A 15,582-nucleotide genomic window follows, 5' to 3' on the forward strand; every position below is an offset into this window, starting at 1 on the left:
TGACTGCGTTTCGTTAAGACAAATGCTGCTCTCTTGTGTCAGAACAGGAAAATGTCACGTCATGGATGGATAATGAGATGATGAGCCTCTGTGGGCACAGACTTGTACTTTCTCAAGGAAAGACTATTTGTAGTTGTAGTTTTTTGTAATTGTTCTGTAATTTTGTGGTTGATATGCCTAAATGTGCAGTCATTTTGCATCGCTGTATTTTTAAAGTCTTTTTGCATCCCCCTTGTTTCTCATCTCTCTGCAGTTGTTTAGGATCCCTTGGGGGTCATTTTGTCTAATTGTGGTCCGTTTCTGCTTGTTTTTCATCTCTTTGTGGTTGTTTTGAATCTCATTTCGTCTATTTGAAGTTGTTTGGCATCTCTTTGTGGCCATTTTGCAACATTTTGTAGCGATTTTGCATCTCTGTCATTGTTTTTGTATCTCTTTGAGGTTGTTTTATATGTCCTTTATTGTCATTTTGCATCTCTTTGAAGTTGTTTTGAGTCTCTTTGTGGTATTTTCTTTGTTCTCTTAATGGTTCTCTTAATGGTTATTTTTGTCACCCATTGTTTCGCATCTCTTTAAAGTGGTTTTCTGTCTCTTTATGGTCATTTTGGATCGTCAAATTCATTTAGCCACGTAATCATCTTGCATCTCTTTTAAGTCATTTTGTGTCTGTGTGTCTTTTGATGGTTGTTTTGTCTCTGTGTGGAGTCACTTTCTTGGAAATCGTCTTTCTTTGGTTATTTTGTTTCTTTTTGTTCTGCTTGTGGTTATTTTTTTTAACTCTTGCAGTCATATTGAATTTTTCTTTAATTTGCTTTGTGGTCTCTGACTATTTCCTGTCTCTGTGAAGTTGTTTGACATCTCTTAGTTTGTCAATCTTTTTATGTCTGTATCTGTGATTTTGCCTCTTACTTTTTAATCTCTTTGTAGCTGTTTTTCACCCCTCGCGCCCATTTAATAAACCAGACACAAGCCTATTGAGGTCCACCTTTAATAATAATTTACACACTGTATGGATTTTATTCAACACCAGAAGTCGTCGGTTTCATGATGAACACAACACATTCATTTTAAAGTCTGCAATAATTCATATCACATGTAAAAATGGAATGTGTGTTCTGGTCGAAAAGCCACATAACTGTGTTTTCCAGCCTGTTAACAGTATTTGCCAGTACTCAGTGTTTGTGTCAACCTGTTGAGTACCATACGAGTAGATCTAAAAAGGCACATTTAATACACATTTTTAAAATGCTTTCCAGTGATTGTCTAAACTTATAGAAAAAAAATAGGTGTAAACCAATCACATGTGGTACTCCAAGCAGGTTCAAACAAACAATCATTCCCAAATACTGCTTGACTCAGGTCTGGCTCGAGTGTTTTCAGGCTTATCAATACATTTTTTTATGGTTTGAGTCCATAAATGCAAAGTTCAGGGAACAGAGGATGAACTGGTTCACAATAACAAGTTGAAAACACAAATTTGTCTTCTGTTGTGTTAGTTACAAATATAAAAACAATGATATACATACTTTTTTCAAAGCCGTTAAAAAAATACAGGACATCACCAATACACAATATACAAAAAGTCTTCCTCCAGTTCAACACTTACAGACAGACAATTTCAAACAGTATTTTGTGCTGTACTCGCACAGCTAAAGACAAACAGAAGAAGAAAAACAAATGTGAGTTTTGGAGACAACACGCTCGAGAATTCAAGGCATTTTTTTTTTTATCAGTGTTAAGATGGGTTCTTACAGTTTAGCCTGCAGAGAGTTTGATAGCAGAAGTCTGACTCATTTTAAAGGTGCAATTTGTAAAAATTTTGTTTACAAGAATCAAATTTCTTTAGAATCAACTAAAAAATAAGAGTGATGAAGGTAACGTGCTCACAGGCTGAACGCTCCTGTGCTAACGGTGCTAACACCAACCCAACCTGGTAGCTGTATAGCTAACAGTCATGGATGTATAAACAGAATGCAGTCAGCAGCATTTAGGAGATACTCTCATGACGGGCTGGACTTTTTTGTTTGTGAGTATGAATTTAACAGGAGGCCAAATTTTTACATATTGCACCTTTAATGATATAGTGTGTTTTGGTGCCTGGTAATACCCAAAACTGCCAGCAGGGGGCTGAAACTCTCAACTTTCAAAAACACGACACCGTACTCTTATTTAAAAAAAAGAAAGGGGGACATTTTCAGGGACAAAAAACAAACTTGAGTCCCATTCCTTTTCCTGGAATGGTTTAATTTTCAGTGAGATACAGGGTCAAACAAGGACACTTGTATGGCTTTTTTCCCCTGAACAAAGATCATACTGTCCGATGCCGGGCCACAGTACAGCACAGTATTGGCACATTTTAGTTTTTCCGATGCCAGTTTCACAACTTTTGGACCCTGACACATGTGTAACCATAGCAACAACGACCAGTCATCAGTCGCAAACGTCACTGTCTCTCCACACACCAAAGCTATAGAATCCTCTCCATCGTCAACTCTTAAGATGAACAAGGTTTCCTTATTTCTAATCACCTAAACTAAAAATTGAGCTGTGTCCGTCCACGCTTTAAGACCTGATGTTTTTTGTCCAACAGCAATTCACAGAGCAATTCAGCGCTGATACTAGCTCCGAGCAGGGGGTTCCCAACCTCTGGCTGATGGACCAGCACTGGGTCTTGGGTCGCTCAGTACAGGGGCCATGAAAACCCAGTAGGAACTAAGAGATGTGATGTAATTGCCATTTATGTACACTTTTGTGTGATTTATTTTCCTGGAGATGGTGACCCACATTCATATCTCAAGGGAGATGATTTTAGCTTTAACATAAAATATTCCAATAAAAAAGATGTTATGTATGTAAAAGTGTAAGAACGATAATGAAAACATTTTTTTCATGCGCATTCACGCACGCCCACCTCCTGGGCCGGCAGAAAAATTATAGCTAATGTCTGGTCCATGTTGTCAAAGAGGTTGGGAACCCCTGGTCTAGAGCAATCAACCAATCACTGCAGAGACAGAAATTCAGTTAATTTATTAAATATTATTTAATCAATGGCAACATTAGGAGTTCCCCTTTTATTCAGTCAAAGCTGCTGAACAGGTAACTCCCAGAGCTGAGATAAAATCATTTGTTTTTTATGGCCTTTGGTGTGCGAAGAGTCTTGAACCTTTGCAGCAGGGATCCCACATTCCTGATAATGCATTCTGTAGCAACCAGTATCAACATCAACAACACACACACATGCTCTGGCTGCAAGAAATAGAGAAACACATCATGGCTGTGTGCAGCTTTAGAACAAGGCACAAAGGAGATACATCTGGCATCAGTACAGAAACACTGGAAAAGAGTGGAGAGGCAGTTTGTGACTCTTCGAGAAGGTCGCTGATGGTCGTCATACGTAGACCAGTTAGATGATGATGGCTGGTCTGGCTGTCAATGGCATTAGCACTTATAGTCTTTAGAGACTGGGATTTAGCGGTTGCTCCTCATGGCGTCCTTGGCTGCCAGGATGAGCGGGGTGAGGCTGGACAGAGGCTTGGCCACCTTCAGGAATGGATGCTACAGACAGACGGAGAGAGTGAAAGAGGAGGGAAAACATGAAATTTAATAAGTAGAGGAATTTCATTTCAAACAAAATTTCAGGATAAACTCCGATGACATAAACATACAACATGCAGTGCAAGAAAAGGTCACACACAACAAAGAATTAAAATATACCACGCTGGGCTAATGGGCAGTTTTGACTATTTTCTGACCCTTCTTGGACAATTACACAATTAACTGAGTGATGAAAGTCTACCTGGAGCAGTTCTCTGCCTGATCCTCGTTTCTCCACGTCCATCTCCAGACAGCGGGACAGGAAGGATCTGAAGACCGGGGACAGCTTCTCTGGACTCTGCAGCTCAGGAGTCCCATTGGTGGCGATTAAATACAATGCCTACGATGGTGAGACAAAAGCAGTGTATAATAACCCCGAAGCATTTTAATTACATCCTGCTTTCTTTCCGTATCGCCACGCAGAAAAAATATCACGCACATCAGAATCCACACACTCACCCTGAGAGGGTTCTCATTGAGATACGGAGGCTCTCCCTCCACCATTTCTATCGCCATGATCCCCAGAGACCAAATGTCCACTTTGGGTCCGTAGGCTTTCCTGGTCACCACCTCTGGAGCCATCCAGTACGGGGTCCCCACCATGGTGCTGCGTTTGCTCTGCTCTGGGGTGATCTGGGCGCAGAAGCCGAAGTCAGCTGCAGAGACAGAAAGAAAATGTCTGTTAAGACCAATTTATTCGCAGCCACGTTCACGAGTTCATCTTTGCCTGTGCATTTTATCTTACTAAGTTTGACAGATCCGTCCATCCCCAGCAGAACGTTGTCACTCTTGATGTCTCTGTGGATGACCTGGTTGGCATGAAGAAACTCCAGAGCCTGGATGACCTGGATGCAGAGAGGGAGAAAGGAGAGGATCCATAAAAGAGTTTCATCGAATTTGTTCAGAATAATCAAAGGGTAAAATAACACTAGCATTGATCCTTCAAATACTGCTTGATGACAGCTAATTAATTGCTTTGACTATTGATCACTCTTCGATGGTCATTAACATAACAGCAACATCGCTAACCTAGAAGTAAAAGTGCGTATTTAATGCTAATATTTCAGAATTTAGTAGCTTTAGTTAATTATACAAAATATAAGATGTACACTGTGAGCTAGTATTCGACCTCTAGCAGCCCTCTGGAACAATTCAGACAGTCAAGCAAATTGGAGACCCGCTCACGTTCTAAGAAACACATTCCTGACATCGTTTCACACTAGTCTAATGACCTACAGATGGCAGTAAAGCACAAATTAACACATCAACGTTGCGTCAAAGGCAGTGAAGACAAAGAAGAATGCAAACTGATGAATGAACAGAAACAATGCAGGCTTCTAAATGTAATGTAGTCGATGCATTCGACGTGTGCGTTAGACCGCAAGGAAACACACAGTCGTTTTTCCTTAAGTAACTCAGAATGAGTGTATCCTTACTCATTTCCAAACCAAGTTCAGAAAGATTACAAAGTGATTTCACGTCTATAACTTGAAGCAGAAGAAAAAAATATGTCCCACATAAGTGTTGGGCCTGTAAAGCTTGATTTCCTACTCTGGCACTCTTGAAAATTGATAGGCAAGTGGTTTATGTGTCATACTGCAGTACAAATAGGTTTCATTGTTCTATAAAATCACAAAGGAACTTTTGAGCCGTTCATTTGATACATGTGACGTGGATTGTGTGACACAGGTGCTTTGACGGGTTTTGTAAGTTCGGCTGCCAGCAAAAAATCCTACCTCCCTGCAGACGGCGGCGATCTGAGCCTCGTCCATGCACGTCTCCGTCACGACATCGGTTAGGGAGCCGCCAGCCAGGTACTCCATCACCACGAAAAGCTCGTCTCCTACGAGGAAACTGAAAATAAACAGGCACACAGTCAAATCACGGGTGGTGCTATGCGCGTAAACTGTGCGCTTGTCAGCGTGATGGCGGCGTTACCTATCTACGAAGTTGACAATGTTGGGGTTCTTCAGCTCCTTCATGACCAGGATCTCGTTGATGATCAGCTCTTTCTTTGGCTGCTTCTGCAAGTTGATCTGTTTGATGGCCACCTGCAGAAAACACAACATCCTATAAAAGAAGTTCCACCAATACACAAACTCTGTCTAGGTTATTGCTAGATTTACGTTGCCAAGAAAAACATAAATAAATCAGTTTTGTAAAAAAAAAAATTTTTTTTCAACATAATTTATGCCAGTTAAAATAATATTACATTCAAAGGAGGTAAAACTGTTTAAATCACAGGTACTTCTTCAGCCCTTCTACTGATATTTATGATTTTTTTCTAACTTTCACATCACTTTGAGGGGACACTGGGATGACTGCTGATGTAACCTTACCTCCTGACCCGTGGAAACATCTATGGCTGTGTAAACTGTGCCTGAGGCCCTGAAGGTTAGAAACAAAAATGGTGGAGGTGAAATAAATAGATTTTCCATATTTGTTTTTCCAACTATTTAAACTACTGGAACAGCAACAGGCTAAACAGACTCCTGTTACCCTGAATTCTGACTCACCCCTGGCCGATCTTCTCATAGCGAGTGTATTTCTTCTTGGGATCTCCAATACTGACAATGGTTCCTAAGAGACACACACACAAAAAATGTGTTAAGTCAGCTCAAATGGAGCCTAAAATAGCTGCGGTTCTGCCTGCGATGTGTAATTTCCGATGTTTAGACATACTGAGTTTGTCCATGATCTCCTCATCGGTCATCTTGCCAGGCTTCTTCTTCTGTCTGTCGGCTGCCTTGGAGGCGGCGTCTCCCTCTGGAGCTGGGATCGGATCTATCACCGACCTCGTGTACACCTGACACAGAACAGGGAAAGGAAAAATGAAGCAATACTGACTTTGGGGGATCGTGCACTTATTGCTTTTGGCAGCTTGTGATTTCTGGTCATTTATTCTCTCACTTTGCTCTAAAAAAAGACTAAAATTAACTCTAGTAGAGGTTGAAAATGACGACTAATGCCTTTAATTAAATGGTAAAGTAGGTGTCAGCAGGTACAACTGATTCTATTCTATGTTTTTAATTTTGTAAATGTTGCCCAACATATATAAATCCTGCATTTTCAAGTCTTCAAAAACACGACCGTGTGACGTTGACTCACTGATTTCGTGTGTTCTGGCCGCGGTGCCACAATTGGGGGCGGTGTATCGTCATCGTCGTCGTCGTCTCCACCCTTCCCACCCGATGGCGAGGTCGCTGTACCCTGCTTGCCTGACTGCAACAGCAAACACACGCAGATTAAACAGAATCCCGGTCAGAAATCGACAAATGTGTCCAATGTTGCGCCATTAAAGCAGAAGTGATGAATGGAAGTACTCACCGACTGTGAGTCTTTATCTGCAAGAGATAAAGTATAAGGACAGGGGAGTGAGTGTTTGCGGTTGCAACATTTCATTTTTCATTATCTGTTGAGCAAAAGAAAAAAAAACGGACCTGACGCGGAAAGACTGAGGTATTTCTGTTTCCCACTGGTGGAGTCGTAGAACTTGAGGATGTCGAGGACGGCCTGAGGATTCTGTTTCTGCTCTGATTTGCTGATGTTGGAGGTTTGAAGGAGACGGGCCCACTGCTCCGGCATGCCCTGGAACAAACAAACACACACATACGCGGTGAAAAACTTACACATGAATCAAAAAGAAGACACTGTGAATACAGGTCATGCACCAAAATGGCAGAAGTGAAGCTCCTGTAGCCAAGTCTTAAGCGTAAGCTGCACTGGTTGGGTTTATTTTCTTGATCAGAGATCCTTTATTGATGTGTTTGGGGCAAGAGGGTTTACTCTGGAGAGATTTAAGGACCCAGACTTTGCAACAATCTGAATTCTATCTTGTAGCTCTGTGTTTTATTATAAACTCTTTGTTGTCTTTTTAAAGAAGAATTAGAAAAATTAAATGACAGTAGTGAGGGCATAAAACCAATCACCTGTTGACCTGATACAAATCCAGATCCAACTGTCTAACAATGACAAAGCCATCAGTGCTCAGGGATTTAGGGATACGTGACATCCCTTTTAAGATACGTTTGCCTATTGGACATAAAAAAAATTAAATAAGAAGTTGAAGCTGCATGTGTGAATGTCTTCTGAATCTCTTGCGTATGCTCATGTTGCCCTCACTGGATTCATCAACACAACTGTAATAATCTCTTGGCACAACAAGAGCTGCAACTCCCAGTCCAAACAAATATTCTGGTTGTCAGTTACTCAAAGGTTATCTGAAGTCTGTTGCAACAGCTTTGCCTAAGTTCGAACTTAAGTTAAAGCACAAGTGCTTCTTAAGTTGAGAGAAGAAGGAAGGAGGAATGATTCAGGCAAAACACGTTAGACTTGATGATCAAAGAGAGTCAGCCATTGATCATCTACCATCAACTGATATCACGCCAAACTGTATTATTGGTACTTACTCTCAAACACAGATGTTTCTCCATGTACTGTATGCTATAAATATTAATTAAACAAAGTCATGATTTAACTTATGATGATTGACAGTTTAGTTTGACACATTATTTTGTCCAGTGATCCGGTTCTTTCTTGGATCTCTATCACAGCTTGTGATGCTACACTGACTTTCTGTCTACACAGTTTGTTCTTTTGATTGGACCAAGCTGTAGATGTTTCCATTTTACACGTTATGTCAGGTTTAAAAATAAAAGAATCATTTGGAGGCCCCTTTGTGAAATACACGTTGCTTGCTTGCTTTAGTTAGATGAGTATTACAATATGATTTTCATTTCTGTATGCTAAATGAGTGAAACTTTGGAAAGAGCCAGGCTAGCTGTTTCCCTTTGTTTCCAGTCTCTATGCTAAGCTAAGCTAAGTGAATGGTGGCTCGTACATTGATGGCCGTCCAAGTATATTTGGCGACCCGCTTTAGCACTTTGTACGACGCCATCCACGTGTTTTCTCATGGTGCAAAACAATTTGGTGAATCACTAGCTTGAGATGATTCTTTATATGTCTGTAGTCTGTAGCACATTGCATAGTTTTAAGATCAGATACTCACAGTGAACTCTCCAGTGACAGCATCAAAGCCCACATGGATGGTGTGTTCAAAGTCAGACGGGGAGGAGATCTCAGGCCTGTCCTTGTCCCGGTCCTTCTTCCTGCCTCCTGCAGGTAAAGGTCAGCGGGTCAATGTGCTGATCAACCACTGCGATGCACTTCTTTTGTGTCAAACTGTGTCTCTCTCACCTTTCTCTGAGGCAAACATTGAGATGATTTTGTTTCTGGACTTCCTCTCCTCAGGTACAGACGGCAGTGGCCGAGAGCTGTGATTGGCTGACTGTGAGTCCTTGGGTCCTCCTCCTTGGCTGCTCATCCTGACAGGGGGGGCGGGGGGCTTGTCCTCACACACTCCGCTGTCACACATCTACACACACGTACACCTGCACAGACGAGAAGGGATGACAATGCACACAAGAGACACAGTAAGTCCGCTGCATGCTCGTTCCCTTCTTCCTGTTTTTTTTTTACAACGCTAGCATAAGCTTTAAGACAAAAATGCTCCCGAGAAAAGGGTTCAAATCAAGCCTACCTTGTGAAAAGACAGAAACAACTGAACAACAAGTCAAGAAATAACTCACGATGAAGTAACTAGTCCGCCCATGCCGCAATCTGTGGATCGGCACTGAGTTTTGGAGCGAGGGGGAACAGAGAGTGTGAACAGGAAGCAACGCTGAGCAGGCAAAGTGACGTGTTGGGTCTCGTTCAGTGCTACCAATTAATGAGGAAGGAAAGGAGGCACAGAGAAAAGAGAGAGAGAGAGAGAGAGAGAGAGAGAGAGAGAGACAGACAGAGAGAGAGAGAGAGAGAGAGAGAGAGAGAGAGAGAGAGAGAGAGAGAGAGAGAGAGAGACAAAGAGCGCGAGAGAGACTGAGAACGGTATTGTCATTTTGGTTAAAGGGAGAGGAGTAGTAGTGAAGTAATAGACGCTGAAACCTCCGAAACATGGCGGAGACAACAGTCGAGTACTGTACTCAGTAAGTGCAGGAGAAGCTTATAAAACACAGTGATTGTTTCACATTAAACAATGGTTTCTTTCCTCTCCTCCAAGCGTCTGAACAGCAGCGTCTACCGTCCCCCTTGTCATTCTTCAGACGTCTTTGGGGTTGTTGGACATTTTAAAGAGGGAACTTTAACTCTCTAGACTAAAATAACAGTTCAAGGCCGTACACAATATTTGAGAAAAAGCACAGATCTGACAGAACTTTCTTTCTCCACAGGCGACAAAGAAGCATCCTGTGTTAGTTACTGTTATTCGTTAAATGCAACAACTCTCAAAATCACACGAGTGATTCGGGGAGTCTGGGGAGATCGGAGTTATGAGTTCAGTGCTGACACTGGCAGGTGAAGCGAGCCCAAATTTCTAACATTACACTGAACCACATTAGACACTGTTATTGTGGCTTCTTCTTGTTGTTGCCTCGGCAGAGCGTCAGTAGAGCAGAGGAGGGCCTACAATGTGATCAGATTGCTCAGGACAGATGTTGATACCAGGTCTGAACAGGGCCTTATTTATTGATGAATCAGTATGAATAACCCAATAATGTCACACAACGTTCCAGTCATAGGATAGTACTTTCAGTGCTTTCAGTTTAACTTGTAGTATTTTCACATTTATGCATTGGTTCTTGATTTGACTACTTCTTCCTCTTCTAATAACCTAATATGGTGAAAACTGCCATTGTGGGCACACACACACAGACACACACACGCAGACACACTCAACCACAAAAGCACCTCTTTCAGGCTTGCAGAGCAAGCAGTTCGATCCACTCATGAGCTGCAGCCTGCTTTTTCTGGTGACATCACAGACAGGAAACAGGAAGCAAACAAAGGTTTCCTCACTTCCTGTGTCTGACCGCTGATGACACAGCTCGTATCAAACCGGGATTAACAGATGTGGCTCGGGCAGGTATGTCTGTGTGACCTCCTTTTCACACATGAAGCCTGCATCTGCAAGAGTGCAGCCGGTCTGACTCAGCCCCGACACACAACTCCACAAAATCAATGACATTTGGCTCCAACTGGGAAGATACCTTACTACACACTCATTTCCTTAATGCCTTCAAACAACACACGCAACACTGCGCCTTTGGGTTTATTGAAAAAAAAAAGCCATTTCACACAAGCTGATGTGTCCCATGTTATAGCTTCAGGCTAAAAGTTACAGACACATCAGCACTAGCTCGACTCAAGGCTATACTTTCATCTCCCTGCATGTTTGTCTGAAGCGATCCCAGCAATCACTGCTACGGACAAACACTTAAGCCCCATTACAAAAATACAACCACACAAGCTAGTCCACCTACACTGAATGAGACACTCCTCTAACTCTCTTCACGCCCCCAGACGTCTTTTCAATCCCCTCGCCTCCTTCGCGGAAGCTGCCAAGCACTCACCTGTTTGTAACTCTTCTGCGTCTTACAGAAGACCAGCTGAACAATGAAAATCTGTTGTACTCCCAGCAAGCGTATGCAGTTCTTTCTCTGGCGCTCATCTGTCTCACTGTTTCCTTACTCTTCTTTCCCTCTTTTCAGGCTCTTCGGGGCAGGTCTTAGCAGGCTGCCTCATTCCTCAGCGATCTTGGATGGGACATGTGTATTCTTGCCCCGACAGGATAAAATTAGCCCCAGTAGTCCAGCCTTAATGTGCATTTTCAAAGTCAGTGTGTGTGTGTGTGTGTGTGTGTGCTAGTGTGTGTGTGTGTTAGACTGAATGTTGGGTGCTGGCTGGCCAAGCAGAGACAAGTTGTCTCTCAGTAGGAATTCCATAGCTGCAGGGCTGCATGGGTTGGGTGTGTTCTCCTGTTCATCTCTGTCTCTCTCTCACACACACACACACACACACACACACACACACACACACACACACACACACACACACACAAGGCTCCTCCCTGTGCAGGCCCCATCTCTCTCACACACACACACACACACACATTCCCTACCCTAAAACACACACTCCCCTTGCCAACAGGGGCTCCATTGTGAGCACTTGAACATCTTTTGTGTCGCTCCGAGCCAAGTTTGCTGAGCGCAGCAGAGAAAAAAGTTTTTGAGGGGAGCAGGCAGGTGCACATCAGGCCTGCAGGCTACACTCGCCAGTGTTCTGTCTGAAACACTCCCTGTTACTGCTGCGCTGGTCTTACCGAATCGACAGACAGTGCTAACCCTAAACCAGTCATTAAGCAAGAAGAAACCTCAAAGATTTGCTTGTTACTGAAATGTCAGCAACAGAAACGTCAACAGTTCCTTGCTGTTGTTCTCAATTTCATGTAATCTGACTATAATGATATAAACTAGAGGACTGCAGTGGATCCCAACCTGGGGTCAGGGACCCCCAACGAGGTCACAAGATATATCTGAGAGGTCACAAGAGGGATAGAGCCAAAGAAAAATACATTTCACAAGACTTGCGTTAAATTTTTCCGACTTTTTTGGATAGTTTTACCCTTTAAAAACAAACCCAATGTGTACACACTGGCCCAAACACACTTTTCCCATACACTTATAGCATTTTATAGCTTAATTAGTGTGTAAATGTCGGACTTGTACCCACTAAAAAGTAGTTGATTGTCTCCCTTAACATTGCCAGTAGACACGTTTGTCTTTCTGTTGTATTTTTTTCCAGTGTGTGGCATTTGCTGTCACAGAAACGCCAGAAAAACGAGACCGTCGGACACAGCAGATCGTACACTTCATCAGACCACATCCAGAAGATGTTAAAACTTTTCTTTTTAAAAGTCTTAATTGACAGCCATTGTTATTACCGGGGCTGATGATGAAAGTTGCTAAGGAGTGAGACATCTCGCCTCTTTCTAATCTCTCTAATAAGAGTTGCACATGCGCAGTACTGATCAGGAAGCTGGATAACAAGGCTAGTGTGGCTGTGGCTCAGGGGTAGAGCCAGCGTCTTGTTATCAGAAGGTTGCTGGTTCTATTCTCCTGGTCTATATGTCGTAGTGTCCTTGGGCAAGACACTGAACCCGAAAACTGCTTCTGATGTGCTCGTCGGCACCTTGCATGGAGGCCACCATCATGGATGTATGAATTACTGTAAGTCGCTTTGGACATAAGCGTCTGCTAAATGTAAATGTAGTGTGGTGACAAGGAAGACATTAACAACATTTACCTTTCAAATATCTTGTCCTCTAGTCTGTCTTTCAAACTCAGCGCTGATGGAAGGATCTTTGAGTGCTGCTTTGAACAGAGACGGATAAAAAAGTATGAACAAGCCAGCCACAATAAACACATAAATAAGCGCATTTAAGAAAGTGAAACCACAGTATATTTCGCTTAAAAAGTCACTGAAATAATTTAACGATTCCTTAAATTATAGTCTTTTATCTTAATGTTAATCCACATATCAATGTATTGAGTACTCAGCTATACTAATGTGGATATGTTCCCTTTGCAACTGCAGGCTGCGCTTTCCCCTCAGATTCTTGTCTCCACGCTTAATTTATCCCCTCCAACCCTGCGTGCTTGGTTACCACACACACTATTTTACATCCAGACGGCGTCCACATAGATCTCCCATCTGTTCTCAATCCACAGACCTCTCTTTTATCCCCATCGCTGTGCCTCCGAGCCTGTCACATCCCTCTGCCCTTTATATTCTCGATTCCCCATTCTCCTCTCTCTCGCTGCATCAGAACACTTTCTATTCCCTGTGGCTGGCAGCCATCAGGGGAAGCCCACTTCCTCATCCTGGAACTCCCCGAGCACCAGAGGGTCAGAGGACCGAACCGGCCAACCAGCGTGCAGCAAACACAGCCGCCGAGCTGTTTACAGGAAGTGGACAGCAAGCCTTTTGTGTTCGGCTTCTATAAAAGGAAATTCTGCGGAGGACTTCCTGGAAGGAGTGATGAAGCCGTCACACACAATCACACACACACACACACTCTGCCCCCTTTCATTCACCTCCACAGAAACATACAGATGTAACAACACACACATTTGTACTATATGTGCACACACACACACACACACTTCACTCACTACCTTCTACAGTCACTGATTATAGGTCTGCTAGTGAATGAGGCATAAACACACTGCCCAGCTGCACAGCCACACTGAACACCTTATCCTGTTATTCATACAGCTGCCTCACCCCTGTGTCAACATTTGGACGAATCAAATCACCAACCTGGCAACCTGAAGGCCCAGGCTGCTGTCAAAACTCCACTCTACAGCTTGGACCAGGTACAAAACTCGCCTCAGCTCTCACAGTTGAAGTCTGTTAGCTTCAGGGGCCTAGTAGTGTATGAATGACTGGTTCAGTGTACCTGCAGGATTATAGGCTGGACTGTCACAGACGTACCTAATGATGCATTCGCACGCTTGCAGATAGTCGAGATTTTAGAAAATCCAGAGGCCAAAACTCCAAACTCCTCCTGAAATAACCCACATTATTCCCTCCAAATGAAATTTAGGTACATTTTTAGGGTTAATGACACATTTCTGACCACTTCTAAATGTTTCTGCTCTTAGTCAAAGAAGACTATAAAACAAAAGGTTGTACAATATGTTTAAACTCGGGTCTTTTAGGCTATATGGCGATAGATAGGGACAAGGACACCAAAAACCTCCATATCAATATTGCGGCAATATTATAAGGAAGACTATTGGCACTTTTACAACATATAAACACTAATATTTCTGATAAATATTCATCAGTCGTGTGTGTGTGTGTAGTGACTGAAGTGGGTAAAGACGAGTAGAAGGATTACTTTACTGGATTACAGCCTTTAAACACAAAATCTAATATGATATACAGTCTTAAATCACAATAACAGTATAATATCAACATATGACCCACCACTAGATAATAAACAGGTGTGTACTGTAGCTACACATACATTACACTGTATTCATGTTGTACAGAAAACACTGTAACTTTTAAAATTACATTTTATTATCAAAGTGCTACTCAGATATTTATAGGCTCCTCCACTGGCTGTTGTTGCAGATGTTTTGTATTAACATCACATGTTATTACAATACTATAGTGTCCCTGTAGGCTGTCATTACTTTGGTGTAAATTAGAAAGAAGGGCAAACCATAAATCCCACTAACACTAGGATGTGGATCTCTGGCCTGGTGTACTTTTATTTTTATCCCCTCAAGAGACTAGAAGAAGAGTCTCCACAACAGTTATACAGGGAGATGTCGCTCAGTCTGAGTGCCAAAGAAAACTCAAGTCGCCTTTTTTCAAATAAGAAACTTGTTGTGCTGATTCTGAATGAGTAAATCTTTAAAAACTCACCGGTTGCTGTCAACCGCAAAAGTATCAGCCTCACTCCGGAGAAACTCCCGAACTCCGCCCCGTCTCGGCTGGTGTCCTCTCCGCTTAAAGCCCAGATTCAGCGCCGAGATTTCTCAAACTTCCCCGGGGAGATGGAAAAAAAAAAAAGATATCGTCTTGTTATCTTACACTCTTCATTCCTCTTCACTTTCCCCCCCTACAATGTACTTTCAGCCTGGCTCTCCTTGCTTGGCCCGGGGAGGAGCTGGCTGGCGGAGAGAGGAAGCGGAACGTCGTAGAGGAATCGGAATCTCGCGGCTTCCGTAGCGCTCATTGGGCGAAACGCACAGCGCGCATAATGCAAGCGGCGAGGAAAAGGCTGCGTGCGCCGCTTTGAGCTGTGAAGCTACAGGTACACAACACAGGAAAGGAGGGAGGCTTTGATTTCAGATTTAAATATATGGAGTCTGCAGAGCATTCTTATGATAATCATATACAAGAGGCTTCAACAAATGATTATGCATTATTGATTTTTTTTCTCAATTAACCAATGGATCATTTTCCCCCCTGAAAAAAGGCTGACATAATCAGATGGCTTATTATTCAAAACCCACAGATATTCATCAGCTGCAATATTTAAAGTCATTTTAACCAGTTCCAGCATCCCAGTCAATCGGTCACTGTGAGGTTATAGCAGCTATTTCCATTTGGTCAGATTTTATTTATATAAAAGTATTT

The 15,582-nt window shown here is 42.6% G+C and overlaps 1 protein-coding gene across 8 annotated transcripts; it reads right to left on the minus strand.

Moving 5' to 3' along the window:
* Positions 1 to 967: 967 nt before the first annotated feature.
* On the minus strand, positions 968 to 15,149 carry LOC115566257 (serine/threonine-protein kinase PAK 2-like). Of its 8 annotated transcripts, none has more exons than XM_030392052.1 (16): positions 14,866 to 15,149; positions 12,730 to 12,794; positions 8,788 to 8,981; positions 8,600 to 8,706; positions 7,032 to 7,179; positions 6,919 to 6,935; positions 6,700 to 6,813; positions 6,274 to 6,397; positions 6,108 to 6,171; positions 5,931 to 5,979; positions 5,530 to 5,642; positions 5,328 to 5,445; positions 4,337 to 4,436; positions 4,051 to 4,247; positions 3,794 to 3,931; positions 968 to 3,552 (listed from the first exon to the last, which is right to left on the minus strand). In XM_030392052.1, exons 3-16 carry the CDS (start codon positions 8,963 to 8,965, stop codon positions 3,466 to 3,468), a joined length of 1,554 nt encoding a protein of 517 aa, XP_030247912.1. In that variant the 5' UTR covers positions 8,966 to 8,981; positions 12,730 to 12,794; positions 14,866 to 15,149; the 3' UTR covers positions 968 to 3,465. The 8 variants fall into 8 exon arrangements, with proteins under 8 accessions (XP_030247912.1, XP_030247911.1, XP_030247916.1 ...); XM_030392051.1 differs by having other exon boundaries at positions 12,730 to 12,797; XM_030392056.1 differs by lacking the exon at positions 14,866 to 15,149 and adding an exon at positions 13,921 to 13,940.
* Between the last annotated feature and the right edge of the window lie 433 nt (positions 15,150 to 15,582).

The sequence above is a fragment of the Sparus aurata genome, chromosome 16 (genome assembly GCF_900880675.1).
Source record: "Sparus aurata chromosome 16, fSpaAur1.1, whole genome shotgun sequence".
Taxonomy (NCBI): Eukaryota; Metazoa; Chordata; class Actinopteri; order Spariformes; family Sparidae; genus Sparus; species Sparus aurata.